The sequence below is a fragment of the Papilio machaon genome, chromosome 6 (genome assembly GCF_912999745.1).
Source record: "Papilio machaon chromosome 6, ilPapMach1.1, whole genome shotgun sequence".
Classification (NCBI taxonomy): Eukaryota; Metazoa; Arthropoda; class Insecta; order Lepidoptera; family Papilionidae; genus Papilio; species Papilio machaon.
In genome coordinates, this window is record NC_059991.1 from 4,183,967 (window position 1) to 4,206,952 (window position 22,986).

General features: G+C 35.0%; 2 protein-coding genes across 2 annotated transcripts in view; one reads left to right on the forward strand and one right to left on the reverse strand.

Annotated features, from left to right (window-relative positions):
- Positions 1-18,236, reverse strand: part of LOC106714961 — a 167,364-nt gene extending 149,128 nt beyond the window's left edge. The window contains exons 1-2 of the mRNA XM_045678215.1: positions 18,221-18,236; positions 7,291-7,292 (exon numbers count right to left, since the gene is read on the reverse strand). The gene's annotated coding sequence lies outside the window, so the exon portion shown is untranslated. The remainder of the gene's footprint in view (positions 1-7,290; positions 7,293-18,220) is intronic.
- Positions 139-3,159, forward strand: LOC106714785. The gene is made up of 4 exons (XM_045678218.1): positions 139-416; positions 1,154-1,329; positions 1,685-1,851; positions 2,870-3,159. Exons 1-4 carry the CDS (start codon positions 248-250, stop codon positions 3,063-3,065), a joined length of 708 nt encoding a protein of 235 aa, XP_045534174.1. The 5' UTR covers positions 139-247; the 3' UTR covers positions 3,066-3,159.
- Positions 18,237-22,986: the final 4,750 nt, after the last annotated feature.

A 22,986-nucleotide genomic window follows, 5' to 3' on the forward strand; every position in this document is an offset into this window, starting at 1 on the left:
ATTAAAAATTACATTAATCCGTGAACATTATCACTTTTTATTTTATAACTTTATTAACAGCATTAAAATGAAACATCCTGTGCATCGCTACAATGCAAATATTCGCAACTATCATATACTGTACTTTTGTTAACGATGAATGAAACCACAATAGAAATACTCCAGTCTGTAAGTGTCCGCGCACTATACCACAAGTCAATTCAAATTCGTTATAAAATAGACCATCAACAAAAGGATTTAAAAAACAATGTCTTCACGAATATATCCTAAAGTATGGACCGAATTTGAAAGACAGGCTGACGACGGGCGTATATTGAATTTTTCAATCGAAGATGTTCCGGAGGACATGTGGAAATCGGCTGTTGAATTTATGCTAGGAAGTTATATTAAGGAGGACGTTTGGTGGAAGACAGCAGGTAAGAGTTTATCATATATATTTAAAATAGTTTTAAGAAAACTACTGACACTTTAACTTTAAATATAAGTTTGGTTGCTCAAGAGATATATCTGATGTTATTCAAAAATCGTTATTTATATGGAGTCCGACAGAAGCGTATTTTACGTATTTACAAATCATTAGTGACAACAACACAATTAAGTATGTGAAATTTATTCTGCTTTATTTAAAAAATCAGACATTTATTTATAAAAAAATCCGAAGACCATGGTATACAAAAGCTTTGATCTTGATTTTATTTAAAATACAAAACATTGATCATATTTAACAAGGTACTTCTATAGGTTTATATCTATAAGATTATAAAAAGCTCTTTTTTTCCTCCGAAATAATTGGGCTACGGTTGTTCCGCAGAATATGGCTAATGACTTGATATTTTTCGTGAGAAATTGTCCGCCTGTGTTTGAAGGGATCTTATTAATAGCATGAAAAAATGTTATGTAATTTCTCAACTCGTTTCTTTATGTAATTGTAATATTATTGTTGGTTTACCAGGTGTAATATTATATTCTACTTTTATTACATTTCTTTTGCGTACTTTTGCGTAACTGTATTTTGATTAAAAAAATAACCTTGCCACTCTTCATTTATTTTCAATTCGTTCTTTTTTGTTTTCAAATTTTCTTGTAATTTTAGAAATCGAACACTGAATCTCAGATAGAAGTTTATTAATTTAAAAAGTTTAACTATTGACAGGCACGGCGGAGGACCCCGAGGCGATACAAGAGTACCGGGTGCTCCTGACGTCGATCATTGAGCAGAAAATGAGTTTAGCTTGCTTCCTAACGGCACCAGAGGGCGCGGGGCGCACACTCGTAGGAGTAAACATGTGTATGCCGCAGGATAAAGATCGCTTCGTTGAACACGTACCGGTGAGAAGTTAGAAATACGATCTTATTATATTTTTAATAGGTATAACTGAACACGACATTTGATAAGCCATAATAAAGTAAGTGTAAATTATTATACAAAAAATTAAATCAATGAAATTTATGCTCGAAAGAATGGAATATACTTAAATAATATTTGATAAATTTCGGCATTCTTTACATCAACTGTAAAATACACTTAATTCAAAAAGATACAGTTTGATAGAAGCTTTTGAATGATTTTTTTTCTATTTTAACAATATTATTTTTTATACGTATGTTTTGCGACAAAACAAAATTTAAGTGTTAAAGAAATTCAAAGATGAGTAAACATTTTAAATAAATCCGTTGTTCGCAGCCAAAATCCAAAGCTGGCATTTTGTCACTCCGAATGTTTTCGGAAGCGACAAAGTTTACTGTCATATACGACAAATATGATGTAAACACTTATCTTATGGGAGCTGGTCTTTCTGTAACACCGGAATATAGAGGTCTGGGGATTGCCGTCGAGTTGCTAAAAGCCAGGTATAATTTTTTTTTTCTATCTCAATGCAGAAAACGTCTTGTTGACATCGGTTAATGGGTTCCGAAACTTAAAAGTAGTTCCTGACTAAACGCCATACTGGCTTATTCACAATACAACATCAGTTAAAAAGACTATCTGTAGATACCATTGAATATTACTGATCCATTCGATGTTGTTAAAGCCGGTTTAACGATAAATTCAATTTGGTTAAATGTTATGCATTCATCATCATCATCATCATCAGCTCACTATACGTCCCCACCGAGGGGCTCGGAGCCTACCCCAAGTTAGGGGTGAATAGGCCATAGTCAACCACGCTGGCCAAGTGCGGGTCGGTTGACTTCATAAATATCATTGAAATTCTTCTCAGATATGTGCAGGTTGGTCACGATGTTTTCCTTCACCGTAAGAACGTCGGATAAATGTACATATGTAAATCGATAATCGAAAAACACATTGGTACATGGCGGGATTCGAACCCAGGACCTGCAGATAGCAAGTCAAGGGCTTAACCCCTGAGCCACCGACGCTCTTAAATTAAATAGGTATAATTAAATATGTTTCATTATGCACTGATTTAATATTGTGTTCAATTTGCATTTAATTACGATGACGAGGTGAAATTCCAAACTGTAATTGAGATAAACCGTCGTACTGTTGTAATGGCTTAGTAATAAAATTTTACTTATAATACGATCCTTTTGTGTGTCACCAAGGATTCTGTCCTGGATTCTTACCTAAATCAAGGGTCAATTCCGAATCCAGTGCCCTGTCTTGAAGTTATCAAATCTGCACCAAGAAAAGTACAACTTTGCAATCAACGAAGTACTAAATGTTTTTTATTAATACGTTCAACAACACTACGATTCGGTCGCAATGCGATTCGTTGGCACTGAAAGTGTTGATAATAAATTGCAACACATGCATCTAGCCTGCTATTTTATATAATTCATAAACATAAATAACATTGAAAATAAAATTATTACCCTTTGTTGTAATGTCTTAATAATTTTTCAGGAAAGCTCTAGCAAAAGAGCTCGGTTTTAAAGTAACAGGCGGTATATTTACTAGTGATTCAGCTCAAAAATCCGCAGAAAAAGCCGATATGGAATGTCTTTTCAAGATTTCCTATAAACAATTCGGCGAACAATGCGACATAGAGTTCGATTCCGAAACCGAAGACCTCAAAATATTTGGGGCAAAAGTTGAATAATGTAAAAGTATCCTGGAAATGGTTGATCTTGATCGCAAAGAAAATCTTTATATTATCATATAAAACAAACAATAATAATGCTATAAATAACTCTATAATAAATGTTATTTACTTTTCATGTATAATTTTATATTTAACCATCTGTAATGTTTCGAAATAAATATTTAAAATAATTTTGGTTTCATTAGAAATATACCAAATTATTGATCAAATTTCAACACTTTGTTTAAGAAAATTCAAACGTTTCTTAGGATTTACTGCTTGACATATTTTTACCTAATGCATATAATGTGTTGAAGGTTATGCCTGTATTTTATTGCCTTTTGTGAATTAAATCTGAATTTACGGTAAGCGATCAAAACGACTGACAATTCACGCTTCGTAAATTCGTGATTTATTTACATTTTAGCCTTTAAAGAGTTTAATGAGGATCGTGATCTTAAAATGGATACGCTGTTTTGACAACTGTTTTTTTTTAATTACAAGTTAACTTTTTGCTTACTTTACTTAGCAATGACAATAATTGTTATACCACTTTAAAAAACTATAATCTATGCATCTCAAACTATTCCATTCAAATGGATAATATAATATTTATAACTTAAATATGATAGTTGGAAGTAATAGTAGTAGTAAGTCATAAAACACGAAAAAATCAAATAGGTCCCAATTCAAAGGTCGTTACGTCAGAACTGAAAGCTGGCTTAACGAAATTGCTTTTTTCCATGAACCTTTAAACCTGCTTATAATTAAATTGAAAGCTTGGGTTAGTTCAACTTTAAATTATCATTAAGAATATAATTTTTAGGCCAACTTTTAAAAAAATAAAACATTGAAAAAAAAAAGTTTGGTTTCAATGGAAACCTATCATAATTATTATATACCAAAGTATGGTTTTCTAATGTATCGAATGTCGAATGTAATTTATGTACGAACGGTACAATTATACATCGTCGGTAAAACATGAAAATATAAATATTCATGTTTTACCGACGATGTACAATTAAAATTAACCACTAATAAATACCAAATAAACGAACACATTAATTTACTTAACAGTTAAATAATAATACAACTATCAGCCACAGTTTAATGTGTATATTTTAACATTATCTAAATAAAACTACTACACAAACTGTTCCCGAATGTACCTTTATTTCATTTTACACTAACTTTATGCCTTTAGAATTGGTTCATGGCAATATTCCAATGGATTTATCGACCCAAGAAGCCTTAGCAAACCAAGATTCACTGCCGGGAATGCTGATACTGTGTCTGTTTTGGCAGTGTCTACAATATGACTTGATCAAAGATTGAAAATCTGCGAATTTATAAAAGTAAAAAATACATTTCTTTTCCAAGTCACATCTCCTCTAGTCAAAGTTTTCAAGAATTTTTCTTTGGCACTCCAAAGAATTATATTTATCGTTGGTTATTCGTGTTGCCCAACTATATCACTGAATGCACCATTCGTTACAATGTAGTAACAAGTACAGTACAAACACAAACTAGTATTTTTCATTTATTGAAACTAGAGCTACACAAAAACGTACGTACAAATATTGTGCTGCAAAATTTTCAACCAAACATCTTTGTTGTCAATCTCTACATTTCATGTCCTTTTTTGTCTATTTTTTTCTATTTTTCCCAAATCTACAATTTTATACCCTTTCACTGTACTGTAATATTGTACGTGCCAATGCGTTAAAATTCCCAGAACACTCCCTTGTAACTTAACAGACTGAATATTACTCGTACTGTAATATTGAAAGCAATAAATTCAAAAGCGAAATCTACTAAAAATTATCTCTGGTTTAGGCAACCTCAATTGTTTTTAAGTTATTCTAATTTCAAAAACGAACATTCAAAAATATTTCCATAGACAAAAGTAACCTGAACAATCAACACTGTGCAAGAATACTAATGTTTAAAAATAATAAGCTTTTCGGGTCTTGATTAAAAAGACTTTGACCCTTAATATCGGTTAAGTATAATGACAGGTTATAAAAAGAAATCTTCTCTTTTGGCTTTAAAAAGACCCTTTGAGTGTTATTTTTAGGAATGAATTGAGATGTTAATGAATTTCAAAAATGAATTTTATATGAAAACCTGTTTTAGTATTTTTTTCTACTCTTTTCATAAATATTATTTTCAAACTTGAAAAGTTATTTTTCATTTGTAAATTATTTGTAAAATAAAAATAAGTAAATTCATATCATAAATAAGGGGTTTTATTTGCGAAACACATGTACAAAACTATATTATAATCCGCTCTATTCTCTTGGTAAACCTGCTGTGAAAATTACGTGAAAATTTTTAATTTATTCAATTTCAATAGCATTTATGAAGAACGCTGTTTTATCATTTATTTCGATACTTAACAATACAGAAGGAAATAAATCAGCACATTCATATGCTTTTCGCAAATACAAGGTTTCATTTCTCATTTTCATCAGTACAATAGCGTGAACGTCAAAACAATGGTTTCCATATATTGCAACTAGCATGTATAAACTATTTTATAGTACAAAATTTCACAATAGCAGTATTGTAATTTACTGAACACAAAGAGAAAATAAGTTTACAGTGAGGTTTTACATTAAAATTTTATTAATAATTTTTTGTTATAAATTGTTTTGAATTTCGAACCAGATTTTATAAAAAATTATCACTATCAACCAATCATCGACCTGCTTTAAAATCAAAAACTACATCATGTTTGTTTTAGTTGTGGATATTGAAATATGTAGTAAAATATTCAGAAAGATTTTTCAATTTAATTTCACAATTTTAACAAAATTATTACTATGTAATGTGACTTGTATTTGTTTATAAAATATTGAAGTCTAACAGCTAATTATATTACATATTGTTTACTCTTTATTGATTTTATTTAACCATAGTCGGTTTACGTCTCAAGTTAAATAAAATCGAAATTCTAGATAACTTGGCTTAGCTTTAAAATAAGGGTAACAAAACTTTTAGTGATATTAAACTAGAGACACGAGTAAGTGGTGGTAGATTTTATTTTCTCACAAAGCCACTTTTAGCTTGAGCACGTCAACTCAAGTTGTCGTGAAACTCTGAAATGTTACTGCCGCCCGAGTTGCAATACTTTTCATTTGATTGGAAACGACTTCAACTACTAAGAGTTCTCACTCAAGATATTATAGTTTTATTTCAAACTTTAAAGTTAAAAAGCGTCAAGTAAGTTTTAAAATATTTTACTGTTTTCTTTATAAAACAATATTGCACTTTACTGTAAAATTAAACTGCCGTATCTCTTGGTATTTTTTTTCAAAAAGATTAAGAGAGACGTCGTCAACATTTAAAAGACAATATATTTTCAGGACCTGTAATTTATATTAAAGGCCGGCAAGGCATCTGTGGTTCCTCTGGTGTTACGGATGTCCATGGAAATCGGATCAATTAATGTTATCCGCTGCTTGTTTGCCCCCGCCCCTTATCCTGTAAAATATGTATGTTTCCAAATAAATTGTATTTATATATATGTTTTATACAAATATTTAACAGTGGAAAAACATGGTTTAAAAGTCAAGTCCTAAAAAAGTTAATGTATCTAAAAAGGGTGCAAACTAAGACTAACACTGCGTTCGTTAACGTTGAACTGGTATAACCGATCTTGCTTATCATTTTGTGTTTAGTTTTAGAGGAGATTAAGATATATTGGAAAGAAATCTTTAATTTGTTACATATTTTTCTTGTTCAAAATTTTTGTGTTAAAGCAAACTTTATTGATGACGTCACTATTATGTATTGAAAATATGAAAGCCGTTATCAAACAGGTTTACGAGGCGAGCCGCCCTGGGCGTCGGATTTTAAGCCGCTATATTTTTGCATTCGCGTTTGGTTCGCTTTGTGGATTTTGTTTCAAAAAATACAACAACAGATAGGTCTTGAATAAAAAAGGCCTTGAATTTTTATATTTATATAGTTGGTAAACTAATAAAAATTAACAATGCTCAAAACATGTCGATGTTAAAATAACTACATATTTAAATTAAAATTATTCACAGGAAACGGAAATCAGTAATCATTGATTATACCTTTGGGGTTTCAATCGTTAGTGTTATGTTATAAATTTTAGCATAGTAAGGTACAAAATCAATAGTGTATTTGCGCGGTCCGACGTGGGCTAACATGATCGTTTGGCGGCAAAACTGGCAAAATTTCAGCAACAACACACCACGCGTTCACGTCCAACCACTGATTGATTAACAGGACAGAGATTCTATGTATTGTTGATTGATTTATTAATAGTTTCCGTTACCATTTTCATATGCTTTATTTAGAAATTCTGGATTAGTTAGAAAAATTTAGAAACTAAGGAAGAGGTGCAGATTAACAGATTAATTAACCAAAGAGTTTCAAAAATAAAAACTTCCGTTGCCTTATTTCATAGTTTTTAGTTTAGAAATTAAGAGGTAAACATTTTTAATAAAATCTTTTTTTTTGTTCGTTGTTTATTACACAATAAAGTAATTACTTTGATATTCCCTTTATAATCAATTATTAACTCATAAATTGCGCTGTTAAATGCATTTTTATAAATTATCCAAAACGATTTAATTTTCAGTTATATTTTATGCCGTTCATTATTACTAAACGAAATCTTTTCCATTTGGGAGTTGGAAAATATTAACAAAGTGTTACTTATATAAGAATTATTATTTAAAATAAAATAATTGAATGACGACTTTTTCTTTCGTTACTTTGTAAAATAAACTAACATTAATATCATGGATTCTTTTCTGAAATATTCAATTAAAAAGGACGAATGAATACGACTTAAATTTCCTTATCAGTATTGTTTCCAGATGAGAAATTTGAAAAATAATTTTCATAAAATGGCCTTATTCAAATTGAGACAAATTCCTTATAATTTTGCAAGGAACAAATTAATTCGCAAGAAGGTCTCAATTATGTAATATTAATAGCAGAGGCAGGATAATTAATTTACGCCGACACAATTGACAAGCTCCATGCGACCCGGCACATGGCAATAGTGACATAGCGACAGTTACTACATACAAAATTTATCTTATGCTCTACAATGTTGCCTAAGAAAATCTCAGTCACGTTAGTTTCATGCAATCTTACTAGAGTTTGGATTAATGGATGTTTGGTATTACGTAACTTTAGAACGGAAAAACGGATCTAGATGAAATTTGAAACAAGGATTACGAGTATATAGGGCATAGTCTGTAAAAAAGTAGTTAACTAGCTATGAAGCTATGGTTACTATGGTCATAACTCCGTAGTCATAGTTAAAGTTCCATATCTGCCGATTGGACTTATGATTGGCGCGTATAAAAGCGCCTAGAACACTTACTCATTTTATTAATTCAACGCTAAAATCTGTGGACCTCAGATAATAATCAAATAAAATTTTATAATTGGAAATATGGTCTAAAGTAATCAGTGCTAAATGACAAGATTGCTTATAACAATACTGAAACTTAAATACTTTAGATATACAATTAATACATCAAATTAATAAAGAAATCATGTTAGTAATGGTACAATCATATAAAAATGAAACTGCCTGTGTAGTTTAAACATCCTGATGTAAAGTGTCTAGGAATTGAATTATAGTGGCTGAGTGTCATGTAGATTTACATATCTGTTCTGAATAGTTGCTGGTATAATATTCGCTACGAATAATTTGATTTCTTTATTACAAAATAAGTTAACGACTTAATTTAGCGTCTAGATCAGCTAAATTTTTAATTAATATTGTGTCTGTATCGTCTCTGGATAGTCCGCCGTCCGATCAATCAGATTTCGAAAAAACTGATTAAAGCAAGCCAGCCAGCGTCTAAATAAATGTAGTCGATTTTACAATAAAGCTGGACTGCGTCTGAATTGGAGGCAAGTACTGATTAGAGCAGTTTGAGATAAAATCTTAATAAAGAAGCATGTCTGGAAAAGTGTATTTCGCTAACTCTTTATGAACCTTTTTTTTTGGTGTCGGGGGGAAATCTTCTAAAGATACCCTGCCTTTAGGGGGATAGAAAAGGTTACGTGGGATTCGACCCACTAAAACCACCTCGGTGGCCAAACTCAAGTGCAAAAGAAGAGGATTCCGGAATCTCCAAGGAACGCACCGGAAAACTCTTTATTACCTTTGATTACTGAAATACACGCAGTGAACCCTAATTTATCGTTTATTAATTAAATGATGATAAATTAGATATATGAATTTCCTCTACAATGAAGTTCGGTTAAGACTTGGATACCTGAGTTGTTTTAAAAAGGGAACGATAACATTTCGGTAAACTAAAATTGTTCCATATTTGTATACAATTATTTTATAGCTTAATAACATATACTTTAGTTTTAGTTCCGTGAAAATGTTACGGTAACATCTTCAGGGAATACAAGTTAAAAAAATTCTAGTTTGCTTTTGTTAGACAGTGACATAATGTCAACAGTGACTGAGAAAGTTTCACACGTACACGCTCGCCGTTTCACACGTACACGCTCGCCGACGAGCGTATCCTTAGAGTGGTGGTCAAACGCATCCCTAAGGAAATCCCGGTAGAAGACATAGTCCAGTCCCTCAAGGATCAAAAGTATCCAGTAATAAGCGTCTTCCGCATGACAAATAGGCGTACAAAATCGCCTATGGACTTGGTACAGGTACATCTAGACCTGTCGCCCGAAGGGAAGGCCATTTTTGACGTTAAGTCAATCTGTGGCCTTAGCGGGCTCATAGTTGAACCGCCACGCAAGAATGGCCTACCCGGACAGTGCCACAAATGCCAGTTGTACGGGCATTCTGCCCGCAACTGCTTCGCCCGCCCTAGGTGCGTTAAGTGCTTGGGCGACCATGGCACATCGGATTGTACAAGGCCGAAAGACAAATCATTATTAGAGGCTTTCGGGAAGCCTGCATGCGTCCTTTGCCGCGGTGATCATACCGCTAACTATCACGGATGCCCGAAGGCACCAAAGCGAATCCAATCGCAACCCCAGCGACCGTCGCGACGTCTAACGCTTCCGATACCGTCAGCCAACGAATTTCCACCTCTTCAACCATCGTGGAAAACTAACACCCCCGCATGGGGCAGTAACAGGCCCACCGCTAGCGCACCCGCGTACAATACATCTACCGCGCCCATTGCTAAACCGGTACCGGTCAAGCCGGTGTCAATGCCTACGCCACCTAAAACGACAGGGAATCCGTTTGAATCCCTAAATCGTCTTTCAGGCCTCAACATGGAGGAAGTCTTAACGTTCGCCGACGAATACGAAAAGGCGTCAGGAAATATAGGCACCCGACTGTACTTGATTAAGAAGTACAAGCACATCGTCAGTGCTCTCGAACACAATTAGGCTTTCCGATGGCTGCAAACGCGTTAAATAATTGTAGTCATCCGCCCCTCGCGCATAATAATGGCAGAGTCAAACCGCGTTCAATTATCGTAGCTTTTTTTAACTCGAACGGTGTTAGAAAACAACGCGACGAAATTCATAACTTCCTTCGCGATCATCAAGTCGACGTGTTACTCGTGCAGGAAACCTTTCTCAAACCGGCTATGAGGGACCCGAAAGTCTCTAATTACAATATCGTTAGAAATGATAGGACCGGCGCCCCAGGCGGTGGCACTGTCATTTACTATAAAAAATCCCTGCACTGTGTACCGATTGACACGCCCGCGTTAACGCACTTAGAGGCCTCGATCTGTCAGCTAGCCATGACTGGCCATGCCCCCATTACGATAGCTTCGGTCTACCTTCCTTGTAGATCAAGCGCAACCATCATACGCTCCGACTTTGAATCGCTTCTATCTATAGGAGGAGCCACCATCCTTGCTGGTGATTTCAATAGCAAACACATTCGATGGAACTCTACCAGAATCAGTAAACGCGGCCGTGAGCTTGACTCACTGTCGGACTTACTTGATTTTGAAATCATAGCGCCACTAGAGCCCACTCACTACCCCCACATACTGGGACACACTCCGGATGTGCTTGATATTGCAATCATCAAGAATATTAACCTAACCTTACGTAATATTGAGGTGATACATGAGCTTCACTCAGATCACCGACCAGTTTTGATACAGCTAGGGCCCTCTGCACCGGCTGACCCCCCAATGAAGACAGTCGTTGACTGGCACAAACTTAGTGCCAGGCTCAAAGATATTAACTCCCCACATCTAAACGACATCCCCGACATAATTAATTCTGATAACGATATGGACGTCGCGATCGGCTCTCTAACAAGTCATATCCAAACCGCCATCAAGGACTGCTCAAGGCAAATGCCAGAGTCAGACAATCAACGCTGGGCACTACCACCAGATGCCAGAGACTTGTTAAGACGCAAGAACGCGGCTACCCGAGCTCACGATTTGTATCCCACTGAATCGAACCGAAAACAGCTACGTAAATTACAGCGTGAAGTAAAAACACGCATAGCTGCCATCCGGAACGAACGATGGGATTCAACGCTTCGAAATATAAAGCCATCACATTTAGCATTCTGGAAGCTTCCCAAGTCACTTAACTATGCTGGACGAAGAGAAAGCCGAATGTCTTGCAGACAGCCTCGAGGCCCAGTGCTCCCCCAGTAGCCTACCGGTCGACCCTGACCACCTACGGCGGGTGGACAGCGAGGTCGACCGGAGGAAAAACGAACCCCTTCTCGACTCAATTCCTCCGGTTACTAGCGACGAAGTCGAGGAACTAATTAAAAATCTACGTCCACGCAAAGCTCCCGGCTCAGATGGCATCACCAATAGGGTGGCGAAACTATTTCCAGTTGCCATTATACAACTTCTCGTAGCCATTTATAATGCGGCAATGACCAAAGGCGTCTTTCCCAGCGAGTGGAAGGACGCTGAAGTCATAGGGTTCCTCAAACCCTCAAAGCCGCCTTCCAATCCCACGTCTTATCGCCCCATAAGCCTTCTCAAAACCTTTGGGAAGATTTACGAACGATTAATATTAGCACGCCTTCGCACCTTTATGGGCACAAAAGGCATGCCTATTGCAGAACAGTTTGGCTTTCGCGCCAAACATTCATGCACCAATCAAGTGCACCGCATCACGGAGCACATACTTGTCAAACGCCAACGTGGCCTTAGCACCGGAGCTATCTTCCTCGACGTAGCGAAAGCGTTCGATAAAGTATGGCACAACGGGCTTATATACAAGCTATATGAGTACGGAGTACCCGACCGTCTCGTATGCATAATACGAGACTTCCTAAGTAATCGCACGTTTCGCTACCGCGTCGAGGGAGTGTGCTCACAATTGCACCCCGTTCGAGCCGGGGTGCCCCAAGGTTCGGTGTTAGGGCCAGTTCTCTTTACCCTATACACCAATGACATTCCCCGCGTACACGGTGTAGAGCTAGCTCTATTCGCCGATGACACCTGCGTATACACATCTGGACGTTCCCCCGATGCTATATGTCGACGTCTCCAAACCGCTGCCAACACGTTAGGTGCCTGGTTTCGGAAATGGAGGATCGAAATTAATCCTAGCAAAAGCGCGGCGCTATACTTTTCACGCCAGAAAGGTACTGCTCTTCCGTCCATTAAACTCATGGACAGCCCAATACCTTGGGAAGACCAGGTTAAATACTTAGGTGTCATACTTGACTCTAAACTTAACTTCTCCGCTCACGTGACCCGGGTCAGGAACCGCGCGGCTTTCATCCTAGGTCGGCTTTCCGCGTTGATTAATAGAAAGAGTAAAATGTCCCTTCGGAACAAGGTGACACTCTATAAATCAGTAGTTCGTCCCGTCATGACGTATGCTAGTCCGGTATTCGCGCACATCGCCCCGAAACAAATACATCGACTTCAGGTGATTCAAAATAGATTCTTGCGTAGAGCCACGGGAGCCCCGTGGTACATGCGCAACAGCAATCTTCATATAGATTTGGACTTGCCCACCATTGCCCAACACCTGAAGTTGGCGTCGCGTCGTTATTTTGACTCTGCCGTCGGTCATCCTAATCCGCTTGTTGTAGGTGCCGCCACCTACAATCCAATCGCGCTCGGTAAGTTTCGTCGGGATTATCGTAGACCTAGGCACGCTCTTGACTTTCAAGACGATGCAATAACTATAGCTCAGACTAAGGCTAAACATCACAGACAGATCACACGTCGCAGTCGCTGTCGGCCGCGACAATCATTCTCGCGATACGGCCTCATAGCAGGCAGGTTTTCACCTATTAATAGTAGAAGCGTTGCTGGAGTTTCTTCCGCCACTTCTTCTCCCAGCGCTAACGCTTTCCGAAGTGGTAGTAATGTTAGCTGTATTAATAATAGCAATCAGATAATAGCAACCGATCAAGCCGAGGTTCGGCCCTCTCGGGCACCCTTGAATCGGAATGCTAAACGCGTAATGAGTGACAGCCCAAGCCGTGGTCCCCTCTCGGGGGCCCTTGCGCCCAGTCACTCCATGGAGCGTCCACCGAAGCGACCTAAGAGCTCGGTGACCTCCCAGTCCGGTAATAATAACGAAGTAACAGCCCGAGCCGAGGCTCCTGAGGGAGCCCTCGAGCCTAGTTACTCTTAAACGAGGTTTAGGCTAAGCGCCATCTGCGCCCGGCCACCTCAAGCCCGGTGAAACTGTAAATGCCTCCTCAAGGCAAACAGTGACTACTCAGTCACAAAAAAAAAAAAAAAAAAAAAAAAAAAAAGAGAAAGTTTACAAGACGAATCGCCCAGGGCATCGCAATTTAAGCGATGTTTTTCTTTGTGAATCGTCACCGTAGCAGCACAGCCTAACATACCAAATCCTCTGTGACTCTACAGCACTATCCATATAAACGCCGAAACCTCGCCCCCGGCGCGCAGAAGGAAGCCTTTCGCCTCTTTTTTGTTTTACTGATCATACAAAGCTATATTCTTAAGTAAGGGACAACAACGTTTGTATTTTAAAATAACACTGAACTGTTATTTTATTAAAATAATTATAAAAAAGTCCAACTATTCAAACGCACACCGCAAACGGTCACAAAAAGCGTGTTGCTATGACTCTAGTTAGCTTGACTAAGTAAATAAACAAAACGTCTTCTGGCTGCGGATTATGATTTGTAGTGACAATCACACCCCATCTGGTGAACTGCTTCTGTGAAAAAAGGACTATAAAATTACCTTTCATCTTCGGGCAGCTCGATGTAGAGCGGCTGTAGCGTGATGTTGCGCAGATGTAGCGGGTAGTCGGCTGCGAAATACGCGCGCGAGACCTCCGCCAGCGAGCGATTGAAGGCGCGCACGACCGCGGCCGCAGATGCCGGGGCGGCGATGCCCACGAAGAAAACGGCGCGAGCGTCCGCTTGCAGCACACGCAGGTCGCGCGCCGCCGCCAGCGCGCACCACACCACGAGCAGCGCCAAGTGCGCGCGCATTGCGCCCGCGCGCGCCCGCCTCACCGCGCCCCGCGCCCAGCGCGCCCTCGCCTCGCCCCCATCCCCCGCGTCGCACCCACGACAACACCATCCACGCTTAACTAACCCAACGTCCAAGATAAATCCATCTACCACATCGAGAGATTTCTATTCTCACATTCACATAGGTCTTTACCTTTTTCTTTATACACTAGTCGATGTGGACGGTAAACTGTGTAAATTATTCTTCATTTATACAAAGACTGTTCAAACGTGATCTGCAACAAAGAAAATTATTATTAAATTCAATATTGTGGAACAAGTTAATTGCAAAGCTTAATTCGATTAACGAAATGCGTAATTGGATGATGTCGCGTTCTATCACACTATTTCAGCAACATATTCCGTCGACATATTTTCACTACGTCGATTCCAATTAGATTTTCTATTTAATATCCATAGGTTTCTATATCAGATAATTTACTTTTCCCTGAATATGTCCTCGATTAATGAAAAAGAAATTATCATTCCTGTGAGATATTATTCGAAAATTAATCTGAAGTAAAGTATGGTGCTTTTACATACGTTATTTACTCGGGTATTGTTTTCTAATGCCTACTTTAATTCAACATAGTCACTTTTTAATCCAAATAAGCACGTGAAAAAATTATCTAAGAATATCTTTCGCTCTCCACAAAGGTTAAAAGGCAATGAGCGAGCATTTTTAATTGCATTCAATTTTTGCGGAAAGACCAAGCATTTCATATCTTATGTCATTAAACGGCCAGAGCGCCTACTACTAATTAAAGAGTTAAAATTATGATGACGTATAGCGAGATAACCATCTTATGATCAAAGTTTTAACATACAAATAGAAATTTCATTCGATTCACAAAGTTCGCCAATATGCGGAGCTAAGTCCTAATGACTTCACGGTAGAGTAACTATAGCAGCCGCAACTATCAGTTAATTTAAAACTGCTTGGTGCATTGTTCTAACGTGAAGTTGGAACGAACTTTAGATTCTAGTAATTATTTTCTAGCAATCTTTAACTACCTCATTTTATTCTTTATACTAGTTCGTATTTTACTTTCACTTGAAGTTAGTGCTAAGAAAAGTAATAATCGTGGTAGACGCCAGCAACAACAACATTCGTTGCACGAATTGGTCGGCTCGCCTGGTGAAATACCACGACCACACAGAAGACAGGCGTCAAGTGGAAGCAATTCCGCGTTTCGTCTGATGAGTGTGGTGCCGGAGGCTTAATTTTAGTCCTCTTCCCCTTCACAATCTTTTCTTATTTGAAAGGATGAGAAGGGGAAGTGGACTTGGCGGAAGAGGGGACGAATGGGAAGGTGAAATGTCCTCTTTCTGTGCGTCCTCTCCTCCGTTGATTAAAGGTAGGCAACGCATCTGCATTTCCGGATGTCCATGGGCAACGATTGCCTCGCTATTTCGGTGAATTCAGGTGACCGTTAGCTCGTTTGAAACCTTTTCCTTCTGCCCTAAACATACTTTTAGGGTATTTATATGACTATGCTATGTACAAATATTTGAATATCAATAAAATAAAATATATAACATAGTTTTCATAGAAATATAATTAACAGTTTATTTGAAATAAAATTTAAATTTTATTGCAGTAATTGACTTTTGGATTTTCTTAATAAGACGACAATTTTTTTTTTGTTTTATTTTATTCTAGCGATGAGTATGAAATTCGGCTATTAATTTAAAATACAATCGTGCTCGAAATATTTATAAAAAATAATAATTTAAAAATACTCAAATAAGTCTGTAAGTTATGTAAGTCTTTGTTAAAAATTAAAGCTTTTTTGATAATTTTCTAAAATTATTATAAAATTTCATCTTATTGTTAAAAGTTTCGTTGATGTAATAATTAACGGGAGACCCGAATAATGTTAAAACTTTTCACCTCGAAATCCAAACTTTACAAATGGTTTCCGTTATCATGATTTATGAATTCTTAAGAGTTGACAGTTTGATCGAATCGAGGAAATTTTACTTGATGATCAATTCTTTACTCGTATAGAAAAAGAATTATTTTATGAAATCAGGTACTGAGCGCGTACATACATACATCTTTATATATATAAAAGAAAGTCGTGTTAGTTACACTATTTATAACTCAAGATCGGTCGAACTGATTTAGCTGAAAATTGTTGGGGAGGTAGTTTAGAACTAGGAGACGGACATAGGAACTTTTTTATCTTGAGTGCATTTTTTTATGCCGCGCGGAAGGAGTCGCGGGTAAAAGCTAGTATTTATTATTTATTATTCTCAATGATATATTCTCAGTAATAAAAAATATCATGACAAATTCGTGCTCATTCCTTTAAGGTGTACAAAATTGCTAATCGCGCAAACTCGGGGAAAAATATGATTAATGACGTACCTTCGTCGAGATGTAATCATAGATTAATATTTAATAACTTATCTATTACATGAAGTTATATATGATTAAAAACCTAAATTCCTATATTCGGTTCGAAACCTTCGTTATTTGATGTTACAACTAACTTTGGTTCAAATAATTTACCTTTCGTATGTAAAATTGGTTATCTATGTCGATCAAATATTAAACATCGAGAATCAAATCGTTGTCATTGACGAACGTGAACTAAACAGAGCATAAAAAAAGAAATCCAGTTTGCAAAATGTAATATTTAATTTCTATCTTTAACTTTTAAATAGTATTAAGATAAAAGATGATGAAAATCATCAAAATAAATTACCGCAAAATGGAAGAAAAGAGTTTTCATGAAGTATAAAAATCCGCGAAACCCAACTTTCATCCTTAATAACTCTTCATATATAATTTTAATTAAAAATGTAAAAACTTCTACTGTGAAAATAATTAATTTGTAGAAAGTTTTTTCACGGGAAAGACAGATATTTATGTCGTAACTGTACAGATCTGAGATGGCTGGTTTTAATTAACGAAATTTATTTTAAAAATAAATCCACTGTGAAGCCTGTTCGTGTATTACATTTTTCTCTAAAGTTCACTTTAGTTTGGAACTCGATAACTCGTAATTCTTAAAAAACTCATACAATAGTTTACGTTGATAAACTATAGTTCACATAAATATGTACAATGAATTATTAAGTATCAATTGAAATAAGAGGAAAGAATATAAAAGTTTCCTGAATAAATATGGCGAAGATTTCAAGGCGTTGAATTGAGGTACGAAAGGTAAAAATGCGACCACGAAGGTGTAAAATGAACCAAAAGAGCACTCATTTTTTTCACGTAACAAGTTGTAACAAATTGTTTGCCTTATCGTGATTTATGAGTTCTTTCTAGACATATCATTCTGTGAGTTTTTTTATACATCCATTTCTATTGTACGATTTATATTTTTCCGAAATGATCTTGCGTAACATTTTATGGTTTCTATAAAACCTATTTAATAAATAAATGTTGACACAGATGTATAAAGATATTAGCAAAAATAAAAAGTTTACGCAGTAATGTTTAAAGCGTGAAAACTTTTTGCAGTTTAACGTTTTATCGCGGTGGCTAAAATGGTGCGCTCTTGATATTCGAGCTTCGTCCTAAAATCCCAACGATGCTATTCACAACACACCTAATAGCTTTTACACTTCATAGTTAATAACGTATACACAAGTCGACTATTCTGGTAAATTTAAAACTTATTTCAAAAAAAAATTGACAATTCGGTTACTTAAAGAAAAAAAAATTAAACATTTTGTTGTTCTTACTTCTAAGTGAGTTTTGATAAAAGAAATCGTTGACATTAACAAATGTTCTTACGTTATTGAAAACATCATTTAAAAAAATTCTTAAATAAAAGCATGCCTCATCATATAATATAGCTTATATAAAATCGAATAAAGAACACTTCAATATATAACCCGTAAAGATAAAACAAACAGCCATTCAGTTTACTTTGTGTCGTTAAACTAAACATTAATACAAAGGGATACTATTTCAAAGACATAAACAAAAGAGAAGTTTAATGCGTTTTCACTTGATTAATGGTTGATCATTGTTTACTTGATCCAGTAAAATTAATAAAAGATCTGAATTCGAAACAACTATTGTATTGTGATAATCGATGATACATATAATTTAGTTTTACTTTTAATTAATAACTAAATAACTAGCACATACGATTTAACGTGAAAAATGTTGTACTTCATACGGGTTAGTCGGGTTATTTATTAAATAAAACAGAATATTAAACGTTACGAGAAATTGATTACAATATTTATTCCTTAAAATAACTTTAATGCACTCACGTTTAATGTCAAGTAATAACTAGTGTAGCTTTCTGATACTAAATCTACATTTAGTATTCAATAAACGTCTCTGCGTGCGGAAGAAAAGTTTTTATGTTCGTAAGTGAAAGATTTCGATGACACAATTCGCTTGACTTTATATCCACCAATAAACATCAACTCTACTTCGGGTAAGGAATCAAAATGTTTATACATTACCCTAAAACGCCCGAATGAAATGTTTTATTGCTAGTATTTAGGCTCTCAATATCTTTTCTTGCAATACGTGCACGTTATTCTATTAAATACATATTTTTTATCATAAGATGGCAGACGAGCAAGTGCCCACTTGAATTTCTCTTTCCCTTGCCATCCTTTCTTTATAAGAAAAGAATAGGGAAAAGGGACTAAAATTAGGCCCTCGGCACGCACATTCATCAGACGAAAAATATAATTGCTACCAACTTCACGCCTGTCTTGAGTGTAGTCGAGGTATTGCACCGGTCAAGCCGGGTTATTCGTGCAACAGATGTTTTTGCTGTTGTCTACCACTGTTGATTGTATATTATTCATTAGAGCATTGGTGAGCAAAATATATATTTTTATCTTAATTAATTCAAGAGGATTGAATTGATAACCGACGGTAATGTCATAGTTAATTTATAAACAACGAGGGCACTTTAATATTCGCGCACTATGAGCCGGTATGTCAAACTCATAAGTGCGGTGTCAGAGTACGCTGACTGTGTGTAATATCCGCACAGTGTAATTTGCCTGACGCTATTACTAACATGTTATTAAATGCATACTTGCTTTAATTAATTTTTTTATGTCGTACAAATAATAAATTCTTGTCATAGTTTATTAGACTAAAAAAGAGTAGAAAATATTTTTATCCACTACAACAACAATAAAACTAACACCCATTTCCCAGAGGGTTAGGCAGATACCAAGTACTTCTATTTGACGCAGTCTCGACATACGTACCTCTCCCGCTTCTTCTGCATTAATAAACTGCCTACCATTATATAGGTACATTCAAAAACTGACACAATTAATAATAAAAATTGTTTCTTTATTGAATTCCTTCAATTTAATATACACAAAAAAACATATAAAATATTTGAAATAAATATGAAGCCATCATTCGAAGGGGACAAAGAGTGAAGAATGTTTTTAATTTGTATTTAAATATAGCAATTTTGATAAAGTATATAATTTGAGGCTCAAATAGGAAGTACCTATAAATATTATACGGGAAGCTAAGGCTCGGGTTAATTGTGCGCAGGATAAATTGGCGTTCCCTCGTGCTAATATACATCAAGAAGTTGTTTATATCCTTTTTTACAACTTTCAGTGCTTAATGAAAAACATTTTTTAACATTATTACTTAATTACGAACCTCATTTAAAATAATTTTGAAAGCTTCTTTGTTTTATTTTTGATACATCTTGAAATTATTGGACGTTATTGCAAATTATTCAACAAAAAACATTGTACTATAGATGTTCAAAGACATAGGTGGCGACTCTAATTAAATGACGCTAAAATTTACGAAAAAAAAAAACAGTGATAGATATCGCTAAGTACGTACTTAAAAGCGTGTAAATTTTATAAAAACAAGAAATATCATTACTAACGATACGAAGTTGTCTTCTTTTAAAAGTTACGGAAGACTTCCTAAGGGATTGAAAGCTTTATAGGAGATCTCACTTCATTCACTGCACATGAAAAATAGTATTATTCCTTGTACTTAATACATAATATAGATGTAAAATTTTCACAAGTACTGACACAGTCACATTATAAGCAAAGTATTTTATAAGCTGCTATAGAATTAAATATTAACACAAGTAACTTAAATGATTGTTAAAAAAATATTGAAAGTTGTAACCCCTAATGAAATCGAAGCTTGTACAAAACAGTTATGTTCTCATATTTCTAAAAGCGGCTGCGAACTTAACACCAGTTAGTTGCTCGTTTCAACAAATAACTGGCCTAAAGTTTGTGAATCGCTAACTACTCGATCACAGTAATAATGTCGGCACAGTTTGCCTTAAACAAAGTTTTAGCGAATAACAAAACTTCGAAATCGAAGAACAAAGACAATAGTTACATATAAAATTTTGATTATATTAGCTGAGTTCGAATTCACATAGAGGCATATTAAGATAGCAAAAGTTACGATGATTCTACTAGGAACCTTAATATTTTATAGAACCCAGTAGATTTAGAACACTCAGAAGTTTAAATCACTACTCACTACTTGTGTAAGTACTAGATAGTGGTTTCCTAAGGGACAATTTTAAGGCTACATTTTAAGAGATAAGTTTTAAATCAATGCAAATTATTGAAAGGGTATATCTTTCCTCTAGCTTTATGTATTCTATTCCATAGGAGTAATACATCAAAGTTTGGCAAAGGAATTTCATATCATCGGATATAAATTTTATGTAGGTACAAGTTGTGTTTTTTTTAATATTAATGAAAAATTGTGAAATCAATATAAAAGGAATCCAATGTTAAATGTTCAAGATTGTTTAGACAATTACATATTAAGTTACAAAAAAAAACCTCTTAGTTAAGCTTTTTGCAAGCTATTGTGGGATATAAATCAGAACGAATATATCAGCACCTCCCTGACCTTGTCCCACTTACAGAGGGTCGGTGCACCAGGTTTCCGTCCTCAAAATCTATCTGTCTGCAGTCATCTCCATTCCCACTTCATTCTTGATCATGTCTTCAGAACGAATATATATTTTTAAATTCAAAGAATGTATCCATGTTCCTAAATGTGCTCCATTTGCCATCCATTTACGTTGATCTTAAAATGTTTTATAATCTCTTGAATTGAACGTAAATATTAATAGTACTCCTCCATAACCTTAACACGTACTTAGATATCACATATTGGGTTTATAGCAGAACAAATATTTTTATTACATCCGATAAACATCTTTAGTGTACTCAAATAAAAGGCGAAACATAAAAACTTGCTCGTAATAAAACCTCCTTTTTCAACGCGAACACTGAAAAAGGAATTTATTTACACGACATAAGTAAAAAGCTCATTACAGCACAACGTTTAGAAGACAAATACTAGTACTCAGTCCTCTAAGTGCTTTAAATGAGAGCTTGTACTTTTTTTTTGTTTATCATAACATTGTTTTCTTAGTGGCCAGAAATAAAATTCAAGTTAAGCTGGATTCACTTTTTAGCGCTCTGGAACTAAGGAAGCTCTTGCTTGTTTGTTATGGACAAAACATTAAAAAAAGCCAATTTTATTTGCATTAAATGAAAATTATCAAAAACTGCAATTTTTATTTTAAGAACATGATCGTAATTTTAAAATAGTTCTTTTGAAAATTACTAGTATCATCCTTTAGGTTCTTTAAAAAAATCCGAAAGAATTTAATATTGAATAACGAATAAATTCGTGTTACTAAAAACCTGTTGCATAAAATATTGTTAACAGCATTTAGGCTTCGAATTTGCTTTTAAGCATAAAAAGATTTAATAAAGTATTAAAAGAAAAAGCTAAGGAACATTTAATTTTTTATTGTTAAAAGTAATATAGTCTTAAAAAACTTAACCCCATTTTCTAATGTTTGTATTTGTCTACAAAAAACGTTAACTGCACAAAATGCAAATATTTTCATTGTAAACAAAAGACATAAAAGGAAATTACTTAATGCAGCGCTAACGTAGTTGTAATGGCGACTGGACCCGTAGGACCGCTACGGAAACCCCAATGCTGCTATTTACTGATGCTCTAATGTCTAACATTAGCCACAGAAATGGCTTCTACAATCATGGATATTTTAATGTACATTATTGTATTATAAAAAAAATTATCTGAACTGAGAAAGTGTTGAATTTCAATATCAAAATAAAAACAATCGTCTTTATTTAAACTTTTTTTCAGGAAAAAATTCATCCAAATCTCAATGTTTTAGGAATAAACATATCCCCATTATTTTTTTATATAGATGGAGAAAATTGAAATAAAATTTTGTAACTTTAACTTAACAATAACTTACTTGTCGAAAGGCAGAATTAATTTTCAACCATGACAATTAGTGCCGTCGAGAAAAAAATATAGCTGTAGTTTCTAACAATGTCCTTTAACGAAGACGTTTTTATTGTAAAAGTTATATCATTTTATACTAGAAATTTATTTCAAACTTTTTAAAATTATGTTAAATTTTTTATGTACGATTTTCTTTTATAAGTTTCTTAGACTTGTATTATTTTTTTCCAGATAGTTTTAGAGTTATACAG